The 16,937-nt window shown below is 42.6% G+C and overlaps 2 protein-coding genes across 3 annotated transcripts; both read right to left on the bottom strand.

Annotated features, from left to right (window-relative positions):
* Positions 1 to 5,100: 5,100 nt before the first annotated feature.
* On the bottom strand, positions 5,101 to 5,814 carry nmbb (neuromedin Bb). The gene is made up of 3 exons (XM_015953335.3): positions 5,549 to 5,814; positions 5,282 to 5,469; positions 5,101 to 5,211 (listed from the first exon to the last, which is right to left on the bottom strand). The coding sequence occupies exons 1-3, from the start codon at positions 5,712 to 5,714 to the stop codon at positions 5,158 to 5,160; spliced, it is 408 nt and encodes a 135-aa protein (XP_015808821.1). The 5' UTR covers positions 5,715 to 5,814; the 3' UTR covers positions 5,101 to 5,157.
* Positions 5,815 to 10,192: 4,378 nt separating this feature from the next.
* On the bottom strand, positions 10,193 to 16,176 carry sec11a (SEC11 homolog A, signal peptidase complex subunit). 2 transcript variants are annotated; one of them, XM_015953275.3, is made up of 6 exons: positions 15,990 to 16,171; positions 15,520 to 15,629; positions 14,382 to 14,531; positions 14,075 to 14,194; positions 10,823 to 10,880; positions 10,193 to 10,720 (listed from the first exon to the last, which is right to left on the bottom strand). In XM_015953275.3, exons 1-6 carry the CDS (start codon positions 16,038 to 16,040, stop codon positions 10,670 to 10,672), a joined length of 540 nt encoding a protein of 179 aa, XP_015808761.1. In that variant the 5' UTR covers positions 16,041 to 16,171; the 3' UTR covers positions 10,193 to 10,669. The 2 variants fall into 2 exon arrangements, with proteins under 2 accessions (XP_015808761.1, XP_054587934.1); XM_054731959.2 differs by lacking the exon at positions 14,382 to 14,531 and having other exon boundaries at positions 15,990 to 16,176.
* Positions 16,177 to 16,937: the final 761 nt, after the last annotated feature.

Genomic DNA, 16,937 nt, shown 5'->3' with positions numbered 1-16,937 from the left:
TCTGGACTCTGTGGTGGCCGATCCATGTGTGAAAACGACGCCTCGTGCTTCCTGAACCACTCTTTCACTATCTGAGCCTGATGAATCCTGGCATTATCATCTTGGAATATGCCTGTTCCATCAGGGAAGATGGAATAACCTGGTCATTCAGGACATTCAGATAGTCAGCTGACTTCATTCTTGGAGCACATCCTGTTGCTGAACCTAGACCTGACCAACTGCAGCAAGCCCGGATCATAGCCCTGCCCCCACAGGCGTGCACTAGGCATGATGGGTGCATCACTTCATCTGCCTCTCTTCTTACCCTGATGCACCATCATGCTGGAACAGGGTCCATCCGGACTCATCAGACCAGTTTTAATAAAGCGTTGGACAGTTCTGAACCCAGTTTAGATAGATAGATAGATAGATAGATAGATAGATAGATAGATAGATAGATAGATAGATAGATAGATAGATAGATAGATAGATAGATAGATAGATAGATAGATAGATAGATAGATAGATAGATAGATAGATAGATAGATAGATAGATAGATAGATAGATAGATAGATAGATAGATAGATAGATAGATAGATAGATAGATAGATAGATGATAGATAGATAGATAGATAGATCGATCGTAATATTGGGGTGATTTTTGGCCACAGGGTGGCAGTGCATCGTCTCTGTTATTGTTCACGAGGATTTTTCAGTAAACATTCATGTTTTTTCAGGACTGAATAAATACAGGAAACCTCCGAAGGCGAGGACAGAATCAGGGACTTGTGTGTGTTTCCTGGATAGACTGAGACAGATTACTGAGTTGACTCAGAGTGATGTTGTTCTTCAGTAAGGACTCGTGTACCAGCAGCGCCCAAAGCCTGGGTTTGTTAGTTCTGTCAGTTTTGGGTGTTGGAACCGGTTGGAACCAGAGCCCGAGGCCTTCTGTTAATAGAACATCCCCATCATGAATAATAACCAAACTTTACCTGTTGATTGTCATTTAAGTCATTATTAAAACAGGAAAATACATAAAAATGCAATAAAAACAGAAATAACTTTAGAAATCAAACATTTTTAACTAAATAAGAAGGATTAATGCATTAATAGAAGCTAAAATTACTAGGAATTTGTTAATTTTCTCTGGTTTATTTAGAGGTGATGAGATGGTTGGTTAAATAATTATCCAGCTAGACAGAGACGGAGTTTATCTGCTGATGGAGCAGCTTCACACTCCATCTGCTGTTCAAATGAAATGTGAAAGCCTTTAAATGACAGAAAACTAGTTTAGAAAAGCAAATTCAAATAACTCATAGTTCATTAAAATGATGTCAAAGCAGCAAGAACAAACATGTCTGACACGCGCAGGCAGTGGCGGATTTAGCTATTTGGGGGCCCAAGGCGAACACAGACATGGGGCCCCCTTACACTACAATCATATCTTTAACTGGATTTGTGAAACTCTCCCCTCTTCTGACATGAGTTATTTTCACTTTTTATTAGTCATCCTCTTTTTTCCCGTCTTTCTCTCCCTTTGAGTGCCTTCAATATAAGCTCTGCTTTCTTCTTCCTGTCAGTGCTCCTGTGCTTTTGCCTTTCTTTTTTTCCTTCTATTTTCCATCTTGGTCTATGTTTTCCTCCTTTAAACATTTTCCATTGCCTTTCCTTTTCTGCTTCCTTTGATGTTTACATAGAAAAACGACGTCACTTTTGGAAGTGAAGACAAAAGCTTTTTTGAAACAAAGCTGCTTCCTTCTCTTATTGGAGCCTCTAGAGCAGGGGTGTCAAATGGGCCATTCCCATCTGTACCAGGTCGGCCCGGGCCGGGTAGCCCCAGTCGGCCCCAGCCTGGCCCGGTTGATTCCACACATCCTTGCCTTAAGCCCATGTGGGCTGATCCTACCCACCAATCAGAGGCTTGCTCTAATGGAAGGTGTGAATTTGCTGTCAGCAGTGGGTGTGTTGGCCCTGGTCGGTCTGAAGCAGACCCCCTCGAGAAGAGGGCTGAGAATGAGCCTTGGTTGGCCCGGAAAAATACCAGGCCACCCAGATATGTAAACAACCTACGCTACCCGGCCCGGGCCAACCCGGTACAGATAGGAATGGCTCACAACATGCGAGTGAAGATAAACTTATCTTTGTGAGCAAGTTTCCTCTGTAATGAGTATAAATAAAACAAGAACGTGAATCACACCCTGAAGTTGGCCGCCACTCAGGATGTGACTTCTGATGTTGATGTGCTGGTGAAAGCTAAAAGATGTAAAGTAAAATGAGTCAAATATACTTTAAGTGCTGCATGAAACTGATCTAGCCATGTGATCTGTAAGCTCTTTGAATCACTAAGGAATGTTGTTTTTATTTATTGATTTTTTAATTTTTTTCAAATTTTCAAGTACACTTCAGATGTTGTACTTGTACTACACTGTCCTCAGGCTCCAGCTTTGTTTTATATTGATTGTATTAAAACTAAGAAAACAATCTGAAGTTTTTTTTATAATTTACCGGTCCGGCCCACTTGGGACTAGATTTCCCTCAATGTGGCCCCTGAGCTAAAATGAGTTTGACACCCCTGCTCTAGGGTAACTCCATTTCATGCTTAACGTTTTGACCACCGCTTCGAGTTTTTACGAGCGCTCCCGCCTCTCTGCTTCTTCTTATTTGTGGTCTTATGGCACTTGGCAAACTACAATTTGGTGCATTATTGCCACCAACTGGATTTGAGTGGAATGACTACCAGTCACTTCCTGTTTGTGCATCGGCGTCTTAAAGGAATAGTCCATTGTAGTATAGAAACAGAGGGGTGCCAGCAGTCAGGGCTAGGGGGCCCCCCAACATAAGGGGGCCCCAGACGGCCGCCGAGCTGTGCCTAATGGTAAAAGCACCACTGCTCATAGAGTCATTTATGACACAGGATGTGAATCATTTCATTCAGCTCTGAGCAGCGCTGCTGCTGATGTTGACCTCTGAGATGGTTTAACGAGGGCGGGAGGAAAAGGCTTTGATCAGGATGAGTTCAGGGCGGCTTTCAAACCGGATCTGGAACACAAGCAGGTCAAATTTTGGGATAAAGACATGTTTGCTTTTAAATTTTATTGAAGTTTAATTTCCCTCTGAGATGAATAACATCTATGTTGAAATTTTTGTTCAAATTAACGGATGTGGTCTCATGAAGCGGTTGTAAAGTTTTTACCAGAATCATTTCAATCATGCTTGATGCATGAATTAAGTTCTTCTTTCTGATAAAAATCTCTGCAGGACCATAAACTTCAGTGGCAGAGGACCTCCTTCACACACATTTATTTTGAGTAAATAATAAATAAAAATTAAGGGCAAAATTAACTTTCGTTTCCTTGGACTTTTAAATAATCATTGGCAAGCTTGAGTGTTTGTTTATAAAAAGGGAGACCAAGCTGTTAGTTTGTGCTGGACAGACAGAAAGCGGGATTACTTGATGCGTCTCTGGCTAAAAAAGGAAGGAAACATTTATAGGAGCGGTGGAGCTAACTGGAGAAAGAGCTGCTGGAGAGGTGAGAAAACACATGCTCAGAGTGTGTGAAAACACACACACACACACATAAAAACTGTGTTTTACAACAAACATTATTAGTTGTCATTTCGAATTAATGACAAAATAAAGGTTTTTTATTGAAATTTGAACATTTCTCAGCATCTGAATATGGACACAATGTGTGTGTGTGTGTGTGTGTGTGTGTGTGTGTATGTGTGTGTGTGTGTGTGTGTGTAAGTGAGTGTCTGTGTGTGTGTGTGTGTGTGTGTGTGAGTGTCTGTGTGTGTGTGTGTGTGTGTGTGTGTGTGTGTGTGTGTGTGTGTGTGTGTGTGTGTGTGTGTGTGTGTGTGTGTGTGTGTCTGTGTGTGTGTGTGTGTGTGTGTCTGTGTGTGTGTGTGTGTGTGTGTGTGTGTGTGTGAGTGTCTGTGTGTGTCTGTGTGTGTGTGTGTGTGTGTGTGTGTCTGTGTGTGTGTGTGTGTGTCTGTGTGTCCTATCTTCCATTGTAAAATGAAAAGAAAGACTTTGTTCCCACTTCTCCATCAGCGTACAGGACTTCCTTTCCCCCCTTTGAGCAGCCTTATTTAATAAATTGTTCCTATTTTCTGTCCTAACCTACTTTCCAGAGTCTCGTCCAGCTAAAAGATCCAGATCTGAAAGCTTTTGTGCCGACTGACCAGGACTTTGGTTCCGAGTTTCCTGATTTGTCTGCTGCAAATGAAAGCCAAAAGTTCAAATTGTGAATTTAAATGACGGTGGCCCCATTTTTTGATCGTATATGTCAGCAGCTGCAGCTGTGCATGCTTCCATAACTGTGTGGATGAGAAGACTTTTCTCTATGAGCTTTTTGAAGCACAGATTGAATCTTATAACTTATATTCCCTCATTGCTGGAAATCAGAGTATATATCCAGGTGATAAAGTTCTCTGCTCTCTGTTAAGCTTCTGCACCTCCTGATCTCATCAAACTGCTCACTGCTGAATAGACAAAGTGCACCTCTGTGGAAAAGACACTGAAATAGCCCGCCTGCTGAAGTGATAGCCTACGGCAAAACAGCTTCAAATCTCTCTTCTCCTCTATTGATCGAGAGAACAGATCATCCGTTTATACAAGAGAACAGAAAAAGTATGAAAGCCATTGATTTTGAAATATTCAGGGAAACAGGAAATGTGATTTATGCAAGCTATGAGATCTACTTATTGCAACACGATGCAAGAAAATGAGGGGAAATTATTGCTTTTTATAATTAAAATGTTAAATATCAGTAAAAGAGCAGAAAATTAAATCCGTGTGGGGTAAATACGTCAGAAAAGTAACCTTTTAATGTTCGGGAGTCAATATGTCAAGCTCCTTTTGCCAGTAGGGTCAAGCAGACATGAGAATCTCAGGATCAAGAAAAGATAGAACAATCCGGTTTTGCAGCAACAGGTTTCTTGTTTCTCTGCAAACCCAAAGAAAGGTGTCATCTATCCGCAGCACGTCACAGCCAACGCATTGCACTTTTCCTTTTATTTCATATAAATCGCCTAAAATAAACTACAACATCAAATAAGTTCTTTGGAATGAATAAATAAGTAAATACAGATACAGTGAAGGGAGGAGGGAGCCAGAATGTGTCTGAGGAATTTATTTGTGTTCATGCATCTTTTCCAGATGTTCCACATCCGCCTCACTTTCTGCTGCGGACGTAGTTTTCTAAAATCTTCGTCAACAAATCCGCTTCCTGCAACAATAAACAAACAGACAAGCAAATAAATTAATTAATTAAGGCTGGATTTTTGTTTAATTCTCACCTGAGTTTTTGAGCGGCTCTCGCGCGTGTCCACCTGCGCCTGCAGCGCCACGCGCAGAAACTCGTGAAACAGCTCCCCGAGGGAGCTCTGATCTGCCGGAAGGCTGACCTCCAGGGAGCCCAACCCCTGCTCCTCAGGTGGGGACAGCAGAGGGGAGTCCATCACGCTCTTCTTACCCATGAAATGCCCTGCAAAAGCAAACAAAGGCGCTTTTTTATCCTTAAAGTTGCGCCAAACGAATTTCCGGATAAAAACGAACTTTCTTACCTGTAGCCCAAAGGTTCCCTCTCGGATTCACTTTGATTTTTGCTACTTTATTCCTGAGCTCAGTCAGGTCGAAACTAACTGCAGCAGTCAAAGACATGAAGGAGAACAGAACCAGGTATGTAAATAAGCCACACTGGCACACGTTACTCAGTTGGAGTCCTTTCATCTCAACGCGGAGCGCAGAACTGTCCTCCAGTGCGCAAATCTCCAAATGCGTGCTGGATAGTTCAGATTCATCCCGCTTTTATAGGCTCTTCTGACCGGGGTGGGCTCCTTTCTGTGCGCGCATCAGACTGCTGCGCTAAATGGGTACAAATCTGAGGATTTACGGGTAAGGCTGTGCGTAACTGAACGCCCCCCCCCCCAAAAAAAAAACGTTTATGCAAAACACCCCGGATTATCATCATATTATTATACAATAATGGGTGTGCTATTCTGTTGAAGCAGAACTATTATTAGAAGTGTTGGAAGATACCTGCTTCCTCCATCGTTCATTTCAGGTTCACTTTCAACAAAAGCCACAAACATTTCACCGAAAACTGCTGTTTGTCATATAAGTTCTTAAGAGGAACAGGTCTCTACCAAAGCATGGAATGATGTGCTGCTGGTGTTGCCCCGCCTCACCGGTCTGACTCCCTACAACCAACAACAACGTGACATTTGACCGGTTGAGACGTGCTACTGTGATGATCACCAGTCCTCCCGAGGACAGGACCCGCTGATTCTCACTGCTAATTTAGAACTGATAAGACAGATGGCCTCTTCGTCACTTCAGGGTGCTAAAGTTGGAGGTATCGTGGAGGAGCTGCAGCTTCCGTCTTGCTCTGTTAACAACCTTTGACATTAATGAATGTCAGTCTAATTAAAACATCACAGCATCACACACACTGCCTGAGTTAAATGGACCTTCATATCTGGAGATGTTAGCCTCCAGGAGACAATAGATGAATGAATGAATGATCATTTTTTGTTATGGTTAGGGTTATTAAAATTTGAGCTTATGTCCTATTAGAATATTACCAAGAAGAATTTATAACTGTTTTAAATCAAACTACAGTTTTGAGCTTTGGGTAATGACCGAAAGAACGAGATCGCGGATACAAGCGGCCGAAATGAGTTTCCTCCGCAGGGTGGCCGGGCTCAGCCTTAGAGATAGGGTGAGGAGCTCGGACATTCTGGAGGGACTAGGAGTAGAACCGCTGCTCCTCCGGATCGAAAGGAGTCAGTTGAGGTGGTTTGGGCATCTGGTCAGGATGCCTCCTGGACGCCTCCCTGGGGAGGTGTTTCGGGCATGTCCTGCTGGCAGGAGGCCCCCGGGTTGACCCAGGACACGTTGGAGAGGTTACATCTCCAATCTGGTCCGGGAACGCCTTGGGGTCCTGCCGGAGGAGCTGGTGGAGGTGGCCGGGGTGAGGACGGTCTGGAGCTCCCTTGTTGGGATGCTGCCCCCGCGACCCGGACCCGGATAAGCGGAGGAAGACGACGACGACCACAGTTTGGATTAATGTAAGTCATTCTCCATCACATCCTGAAGTTGTTCCAAATGATCTCTACTACAAAACACAGTTCAGCAAATAAAATACAATTTAGAGACTTTGAAACAAAACTAATGGCATGCATAAAGTAAACATCGATGGACCAAGGACTGAGCCGTGTGGTACTCCACATGTAACCTCCAGATAACTTGAGTTTGCCACGTTAAACGGAACACACTGAGATATATTATGTACAGTGAGGAACATAGGTATGTGGACACCCAACGATTCAGCAAGTTTTCCCACTTAGAAATCATGGATATGCCTGAAATTCACATTCCCACTGTGAGAGACAGCATTTCAAAGAAAATTCAGGAGATCACATTTTGTGATTTTAAAAGAATTTGTTTTTTCCAATTCAGATCAATTCAATTTTATTTATAAAGCGCCAAATCACAACAAGAGTCGTCTCAAGGCACTTCACATAATGAACATTCCAGTACAGGTCAGTTCATTAAGCCAATCTGTAAAAAGTTTCCTATATAAGGAACCCAGCAGGTTGCATCGAGTCACTGACTAGTGTTAGAGTCTTTACAGCAATCCTCATACTAAGCAAGCATGCAGCGACAGTGGAGAGGAAAACTCCCTTTTAACAGGAAGAAACCTCCAGAGGATCCTGGCTCAGTATAAGCAGCCATCCTCCACGACTCACTGGGGATGGAGAAGACAGAGCACACACACACACACACCATATACCAAGCAGTGTTTCCATGGTTACACTGTGATTTCTTAGTAAATATTCTCTTTGGTGAGAGATAAACTTTATTGTATTTATCCTTGTAAATCTATAATTAAACGGGTAAACTAGTAGTAGCACATTCAATGTCAAAGAGAGTAAAATGTTTTTATCAGGAGAGGGAGAATGTTTAAGTGGTTAGCAGCAGTGTGCTAGATGATGGCCCCCTCCATTTTTAAACTGCTGCACATAAGATTTTTTACACCTGAGAAAATCAGTGTAAATATTTGGTACAGAAGCCTTTGTTTGAAATTATAAAGGTCAAAGGTACTTACTTTACTTTCTCAGTGGCCTAGTGGTAGAGTGTCTGCCCTGGGACTGGGAGTTTGGGGTTCAAATCCAGAACCTTGGTCATCCTGACTGTGCTTCAGATCATTGTCATGTTGGAAGACCCAATCACGACCAATCTTCTATGCTCTGACTGAGGGAAGAAGGTCATTCCTCGTGGCACCACTCATCCCCTCCAGTGCAGTCATCCTGTCTTCTTGGCAGAAAAGCACCCCCAAAGCACAATGTTTCCATCTGACCACATGACTTTCTCCCATGCCTCCTCTGGATCGTCCACATGGTCATTGGCAAACTTCAGATGAGACTGGAAGTGATGACTTGAGCAGGGGAACCTTAAATCATGACGGTGTAGTGTTCTACTTACAGTGACCTTTGAAAAAGTGGTCCAAGCTCTCATGTCATTGGCCAGCTCCTCCTGTGTAGTTCTGGGCTGATTCCTCGCCTTTCTTATCATTGATCTGAGCAACTTGCATGTCTTCTCTCGTGGTCTGCCTCTATCTGTTTTTGTTCCACATGTCTGTGTTTAACCTGGGTCAGGACGCTGGGGCAATGCCGATCCAGGTGATTCTGATTCCCCACTAGGGGATTTCTTGCATGGAGCTCCCGTCCAAGGGGAACTGGCAGTCGTCTTTAGCGTCTCCCACTTTCTAACAATTGTTCCAACAGTTGATCTTTTTTGACCAAGTTACTTAGCAATTGCCCCGCAGCCCTTTCCAGTCTTGTGGAGGTCCACAATTTAGTCTCTGGTGTCTTTCGACAGCTCTTTGGTCCCATGCATAAGTGCTATTTAAATAAAGTTGATTGATGCAGTAGTTGAAGTGTGGCTGACTGTGGGGTGGACAGGTGTCTTTAACAAGCTCAGACAGGTGCTACAAATTTAGATCAATGCATGCAGTAGAGGACTTTTTACGACAGGGTAACAGAATTCTTCCTGATTTTCTGTACAGGAATATAAATATACACTCTTAAAACAAATTCATACATGTGATTTCCTGATGTTTTTGTTTCGGTGCTCACTCTCAGTGGGAATGCACCAGCAATGTGAATTTCAGACCACTCCACTATGCATAAGTGGGAAAACCTGCAGGGTATTCTTATACTTGCGTTCCTCACATAAGAAGCTGTTTTCCAATCACGCGTCAAGCCTCTAAAGTCAACCTTCTGCAACGTATTCACTAGTAGTCAGAAAGTATCAAAAGATTTCTCTACAAGTGAAAAATACCCAACTGTGTGTTCACAGTAAAGTTAAACTAAAGTTTAGTCCTTGTTTCAGATTGTTTTGTTCCATCCAAACGTATCAGATGTGAGATTTGTCTCGGATGAGAGTCAGATCCTCCGACTATGAATTCAGGGTTCTCCATTGGGAAAGGTGGAATGCTGTCTGAGTTGGGAGTTCCTCAAGCAGTTTTGAGCACCTTGTTTCACGACAGAAGATAGGATGGAGCAAATAATGTTCCTCTGACCCTCATCTGTGATCAGAAGATATTTGGATCATGACCACATAATCAAGATTCTGGTGGCCAGGCTCATTATGCAAGGAGCTCCAGCTCCTTTGTAGAAAGGTGTAGTGGGTTGGTTCAGGCAGAGAGCCCAGGGTGGTGGATGGAGGGATGGGGAACACTTGGGTCCCGTTGATTCCACCAAGTAGCTTTTTGTTTGTTCGGTACGTATGTGACTGACGGAGATAACCGCTGTGACTAAAGCAATGTTGAGTCTGTCGGGTCTAATAACACACGCACGCACGCACACACCCACCAAAGAAAACCCTACATAGCAACGATTGAAAGCATCTCCCCTGGTTTCATCCTTTTGTAATAACATAAAACTCAATAAGCAATATCCTTTATGCTCAAAGCAATGAAAATTAACCTCTGACCCTTGGAATAAATCTAATTTGTCGCACATCTACAGTTTGTGGAAGACAAACTCTGACGCAGCGGACTCGATTTACCAGCTGCTGTCGTTGGCTTCACCACGTTTAGAAACCAAATCCTGAAGGAAAAACATCCAGAGGTAAATCTTCGGTACCGGTGGCTCATTTTAGAAACGTTTACCGATTCTGCAGAAAACAGCAGATGACCAAACTTAGAAAAAACTTTAAATGTTTATTTTTATGCAAGTTTCCCCTCAACAGTGACAACAAATACAAAGATAATATGCTAATCACGCAACAAACCAATGATAAACAGAAGATTTACTTTTCTACTGGGATCCCGTTGTTCACTGAATGAGGCAAAAATTCAAAAAAATGAGCTGCAACCATTTTTTATATTTCATTTTCATAATCAGATGTCAGTAAACACTGATTTATTTAGTTAAAATAACAATAAAATAATGTGGTTTCGCTACTAATAAAGACCAATTTCTTTATTCTGACCAACTTTTCTCACAAAAATAGTTTTAAAGCTTGGATTTTAGAATGTAAACACAATCCAGACTTCTAAACAATGTTGGAACCAATAATATAAAAAAAAAGCCAAATGACTAGATGTGAAATTATTCTGATTTGAAAGCAGAGGCAGAGGTTTTCTGGATGTAGGTCTGGGTTGTTGAGGACGTTCCTCACTCTCGATGGACCAACACGAAGAGACCCAGCATGAAGAGCACGGCATACTACGGGACACACACACACACACACACACACACGCACACACACACACATTAGAAGTCAAGAATTCAAACATAAAACTTGTTCAGTGAAAACGACAGGCTTACTTTGAACTTGGGGTAATCATTCATGAGAATGGTGATGATTCCAATATACGGCACAAACCTGGAGATGATAAAAACATTTACTCATTTATGGGTAAATTAATAATGAAACTAATGGGCCATTCCCATCTGTACCGGGTCGGCCCGGGCCGGGTAGCCCCAGTCGGCCCCAGCCTGGCCCGGCTGATTCCACACATCCTTGTCTTAAGCCCATGTGGGCTGATTCTACCCACCAATCAGAGGCTTGCTCTAATGGAAGGTGTGAATTTGCTGTCAGCAGTGGGTGTGTTGGCCCTGGTCGGTCTGAAGCAGACCCCCTCGAGAAGAGGGCTGAGAATGAGCCTTGGTTGGCCCGGGAAAATACCAGGCCACCCAGATGTGTAAACAACCTACGCTACCCGACCCGGGCCGACCCGGTACAGATGGGAATGGCCCATTACACAAAAAGGAAGACTTTGTTGGAGTTAAGAATTAACTTGACGTAATTCATTATCTCGCGCAGTTTCATCCTTGTGAAATAAATAAATGCAGTCCAAATAGGGGTGGGCGGTATAAACGGTATACGGTAGAAATGATATTAATTTGGCCAACGGTAGAGATTTTGACAATATCGCCTATCGCGGTAGCGCATGTTGATGACGTCATCAAGCGGCGTCTGTTGAGGCTGAAAGCATGGAGCCTGTGGAGGAGGAGGAGGAGGTTCTCGTAATGAAGACCGGTGCAACATCGGTCATTTGGACTTGGTTTGGCTTTAAGGAGTCGGATGTGGAGCAGAACAATATAATCTGCAAAGTATGCCGGAAGAAAGTATTAGCGAATAGAGGGAATACATCTAATTTGTTTTACCACCTCGAAACGAAGCACGTTGTGGAATACGAAGAAAGCCAAAAACTGCGTCCTCAACAAACGCCCAGTCAGTCGAGCGGTAAGAAAAAAGGTGGTCTTACACACCAGCAGACGGATATTTTACAAGCATTTGCTAAAGGCACTCAGTATGAGAGAAATAATCAACGGTGGACTGATGTTACATATGGCATTACCACGTACCTGTGTAAGGACACGGTGCCGTTTCTTACAGTGGAGAAATGCGGCTTTCGGGACATGATTAAGACACTCGATCCGCGTTACGAGGTTTTCACTTTATTTTAAAAACTTTTGTGTTTTGCTAACTTTTACTTGTATTTTTATTTAAAATATCCCAAATTTTTATATTTTATTAAAGAATGGTGTGTTCAATTTTTTGGAATAAGATCCGTTACACATCTTAAATATTACTCGTAAAGCTTTTTATTTTTGCACCATAAAGTTTCTTAAAATTGCATTTTATACTGTTTGAAGTGTGTTTATTCTTACGCTGCAATGTATCTGGTATGCGAGTATGTTTAGAAACAGCCGTTTTTGACATATATACAAAAGAAAGTCATATATCGCAATATATACCGTTACCGAACATTTATAAAATTATATCGCAATATAGATTTTGGGCTACATTGCCCACCCCTCATTCCAAACCTATAAAAGCAAACATGCTCAGAAAAAAAACAGACTGGCGGTATAAATGTGCAGGGTCCACTGAGATGAAACCTTCAATTTTCTTTGATGGGGGGGGCTGATTACACAATTGAATAAATAATAAATAAAAAAAGACGATCCCATAGTCATTAAGGAGTACGTCCGACACATGAGCTAACGAAACAACGTTGGTTCCGCTGAAAGATTCACAGATCCCGAATCGCTGATGTGCCTTTCAAAAGATGCATCATAACAATGAATTTTACATAATCCCTGCACAAAATGTAGTTTATATGGAACTGTGGTTTTGTAGTTTAAATGCATGCGTTATTTTAGAAACTGACAAAGACTCGAGCTCCCTTCCAACCGGGAGCGTTTCAGATGTGAAACAGGAGCTAAAGTGTTCCATGTTACTGGTCACGCAAAGTCACAAAAACACGGGATACTTGCAACACCACACGTCATTTCAGAAGTCCACACAACAACACACAAGTAGAAAGACCGCTGCACGTATCCACAAAGGACTGTGGCTTATTTTCTGTTTACATCGCGGCCGAGTATGAAGCGGCTGGGATGAGGATCAGCACCTCCAAATCTGAGACCATGGATCTCGACCGGGAAAGGGTGGCTTGCCAACTCTGGGTCGGGAGAGAGGTCCTACCTCAAAAGGAGGAGTTTAAGTATCTCGGGGTCTTGTTCACGAGTGAGGGTAGGAGGGATCGGGAAATCGACAGGCAGATTGGTTCGGCGTCTGCAGTGATGCGGACGCTGAGCTGATCTGCCGTGGTGAAGAGGGAGCTGAGCCAGAAAGCCAGGCTCTCGATTCACCGGTCGATCTACGTCCCAATCCTCACCTATGGTCATGAGCTTTGGGTAATGACCGAAAGAACGAGATCGCGGATACAAGCGGTCGAAATGAGTTTCCTCCGTAGGGTGGCCGGGCTCAGCCTTAGAGATAGGGTGAGGAGCTCGGACATTCGGGAGGGACTCGGAGTAGAACCGCTGCTCCTCCGGATCGAAAGGAGTCAGTTGAGGTGGTTTGGGCATCTGGTCAGGATGCCTCCTGGACGCCTCCCTGGGGAGGTGTTTCGGGCATGTCCTGCCGGCAGAATGCCCCCGGGTCGACCCAGGACACGTTGGAGAGGTTACATCTCCAATCTGGTCCGGGAACGCCTTGGGGTCCTGCCGGAGGAGCTGGTGGAGGTGGCCGGGGAGAGGACGGTCTGGAGCTCCCTTGTTGGGATGCTGCCCTCGCGACCCGGATAAACAGAGGAAGACGACGACGACATCGGCTACGAGGGTTTCACGGGAAACAATGTTTATCTGACTTGTATTTTTAAAGTTTCCGGATGTTTTACGCTGCTTTGGTGTTTAACTTCCTGTCTAGCTCAATCTCAATAGGGCTGCCACGATTAGTCGACTATTAAAATAAGTCGTTTGTGGCAGCCCTAAATCTAAACTGTGGGGGAAAAAGAAAGACTTGAAACGTAATGATAGTGTCCCTTTGCTGCTGGTGGAAAGGAACGAGTGCACTATTAACAACGACTAATTGCTGTGAAGAACGTTTCACAGCGCTTTCACGTCTGGTGGAGAGGAGGGGTCAGTCCCACCAACAGGACGGGTCAGAACATGCCTAAATCACAGGGGACAAGTACCACCACACATCAGACACAAATGATCTGCAAAGGTGACTAAAACTCTTCCTCATTCATGTTTGTGTGGTACACATGCCAAGATACGTACCCTCTTGCTCGTCCCACCACATCTTTTTTCTCCAGCCAGTGTTGGCCCTGCTTGTAGAGTCCTCTGTCGTCCACAGCATTGTTGTCTCCTTTAGTCAAGAATTTAATGTCTCCATTTTCCCTGCAAGGAAATCATCCTCGTGATTTTAAATCTACTTAAAAATATGCTTTATCCGGATGATTCACTACGGGCAAAATGTCGTTATGTTTTGTCGCTTTGAGAAGAAAATTTGAACCAACAGACAATAATACAACCAAAGAAACAGAAATAAATATATATACATGTGTGTGCGTGTGTGTGTGTGTACTTTTCATGGATCTTTAGTACTCTGTGTACTATTGGGATCTCTCTGCCTTCTATCCTGAAGACAACAATCTCTCCAACTCTGATGGGATCTTCTACCCGGTTGGTCAAAAACAAAAGGTCACCTCTGTGGAAAGCTGGCTCCATACTCCCACTGAAAATATATATATATATATTTATATATATTACATAGAAAAATATTAAAAACAGAATTTTGACCCAGCTTACTGTATATGTAGTAACTCTTTATCGTCATGCATAGGAATATCAAAATTAGGTTGGTAGCTCTCAACTTGCAGGCAATCAGTCAAATAAAAAGAAAATCATCTTGTCTAAATACCTATAGTATGCACATAACAGTAAAAAGAATTTCATGAAAATATCTGGACTGAGCACACAGCCCTGTGGTGTGCCAGTGTTCAGAGCCAGAGTGGATGATGTGCAGTCTACTACTACTACCCTGCTGAGGAAATCTTAAAGGTGTGGAACACTCATTTAATCCACACAATGCAGTGGTCTCAAGTAGGAATCAATGCCTTGTAAGTCGAACTCCAGGGGAGAAAAAGCTGAAATGTGCTTGTTTCAGAAACTAGCAGAATGCCACATCAGACGAAAGCTTAACATGACAAGATGTAGACATCTCACCTCTGATTGGCTAACAGCAACACAACTCTACCACTGACTTTGTTTCCTCTGCAACATTGATGTTTTACCTCCACAAATAACACAAGCCTGAAGGAGTTCTGCTGTATGGTAAAGTGGCTAATGCTAACAGTTAGCTTCTGCTCGTTGAGATGTTCTGTGCTGTTTCCTGGAAGCTAAACCAACAACAGCCTTTCTCGTAGTGAGTCAAGATGGGTGAGTTAAGTGACAGTGTGATGTAGATTTGTCAGGATTTTCAAATCCTAGTGTCTAACAGTCTATTTTCTATCAGAAACTAATGCAGGAGATGGGTGTAGGAGACTATTTTCATGTTCAGTCTGCATGAAAAACTCAGAGCGACTGAGTATAAGAAGACATTTTCATTAAAATGTTTGTTCAGTGTTTCGGTGGCACGTGCAGGTAACACAAACATCCTCCTCACAATAACTTATTTTAAAGATAATCGGTAAAATTCCAGGACATGTATGTGATAAACTCACCTGAGAACAACAACAATAGGACTCTCACTCCCAGTGACGACCATCAGCCCCTTCCAGATCATCAGCGCAGAGGAAACTATCATACCAAAGTTCAGCACCTGGTAGTACAGCTGGAAGCCAAAGGTTTACTCCATTAGTGTCAGATCCACCAGGAGAGTTCTGTCAAAATAAACTAGCCGACAACCACACGTCATTTCACCTACACATTGGGTAGCGACCGTTTCACACACTGGGAGAGCAGCTAGCTAGCAGCAACTGTTGTTTACATGTTGTTTGCGTTTCCATTTACTTTGCTATATAAAAACAGCAATTAATTGAATTCGTGTGTAAAACATAACTCGCTCTGCAGCTTGTTTACAGAAGAGAAACAAGTTGCAGCGTTGAAAGGCGGTTAGATGCTAGTTGTGGTTAGCCGTTTCCGTACAAAGATGTGTCCGTTAACGGAGCGGAAGCCAAGCTGCGAGACTCACCTGCCGCTTATTCATGCGACGGACATCGTCAAGAAAGTCTAAAGATAACATTGCTGCAAAGAAACTGAGAAAATAACCGTCAAATTTACATCAAAAAGCTTAACGTAGGGAGCATATGCCACACCGAGGAGCGGTGAAACTTGCATCTGAAACTTCCGGGTATGTCACCGGAAGTTCCGCCCACTTGTGTCGAGGTGTCGCTTCAGGATACGAGAGTTCAGAGCGGAGGGGCTTAACTAGAGACAAAGCTCCTCTTTTAGGTTTCTAACCAGAATCCTAAATATACCAAACTAATTACCTCAGGTTCATTCATGAATCTTACAAAATACAAAATAACCTTTTATTTTCTAACTGCTGTCAAAGTTTTAAAGTAGAAACGTGTGTGGGAGCAAAACTGATGGAGCAGCTGGAAGATTTTACTTTTTCTTTTTTTATGCACAATGAGAACTAAACGTAAAAAATCCCAACACGAAGTTGAATTTACTTGCTTTTGTTGCTTGTCTCAATCTCTTGTCCAACTCCTAAGAAAGACTGGGAGTGAAACAACGCAGGGATCCTCAATAAATCATAATAAACCCAAATATAAAGATTGTGCTGGGTTACAGTGATTTAAAAATCACATTAAATAAAGTATATATATATATATATATATATATATATATATATATATATATATATATATGTGTGTGTGTGTGTGTGTGTGTGTGTGTGTGTGTGTATATATATATATATATATATATATATATATATATATATATATATATATATATATATATATATATATATATATATATATACACATATATATATATAGCAAGAGTTTGGTCTAGTTCACTAGGCCACGTTTTTGTGGCTCCTCGGTACACTTGTAAGTAAACACTATTACTAACACAGCAGTGCTTCTGTCAAAACCCAGGTAAATTGCTGCTGATCTAGTGGCAGAACACA

The sequence above is a fragment of the Nothobranchius furzeri genome, chromosome 9 (genome assembly GCF_043380555.1).
Source record: "Nothobranchius furzeri strain GRZ-AD chromosome 9, NfurGRZ-RIMD1, whole genome shotgun sequence".
Lineage (NCBI taxonomy): Eukaryota > Metazoa > Chordata > Actinopteri > Cyprinodontiformes > Nothobranchiidae > Nothobranchius > Nothobranchius furzeri.
This window is presented reverse-complemented; position numbering and strand designations above follow the sequence as displayed.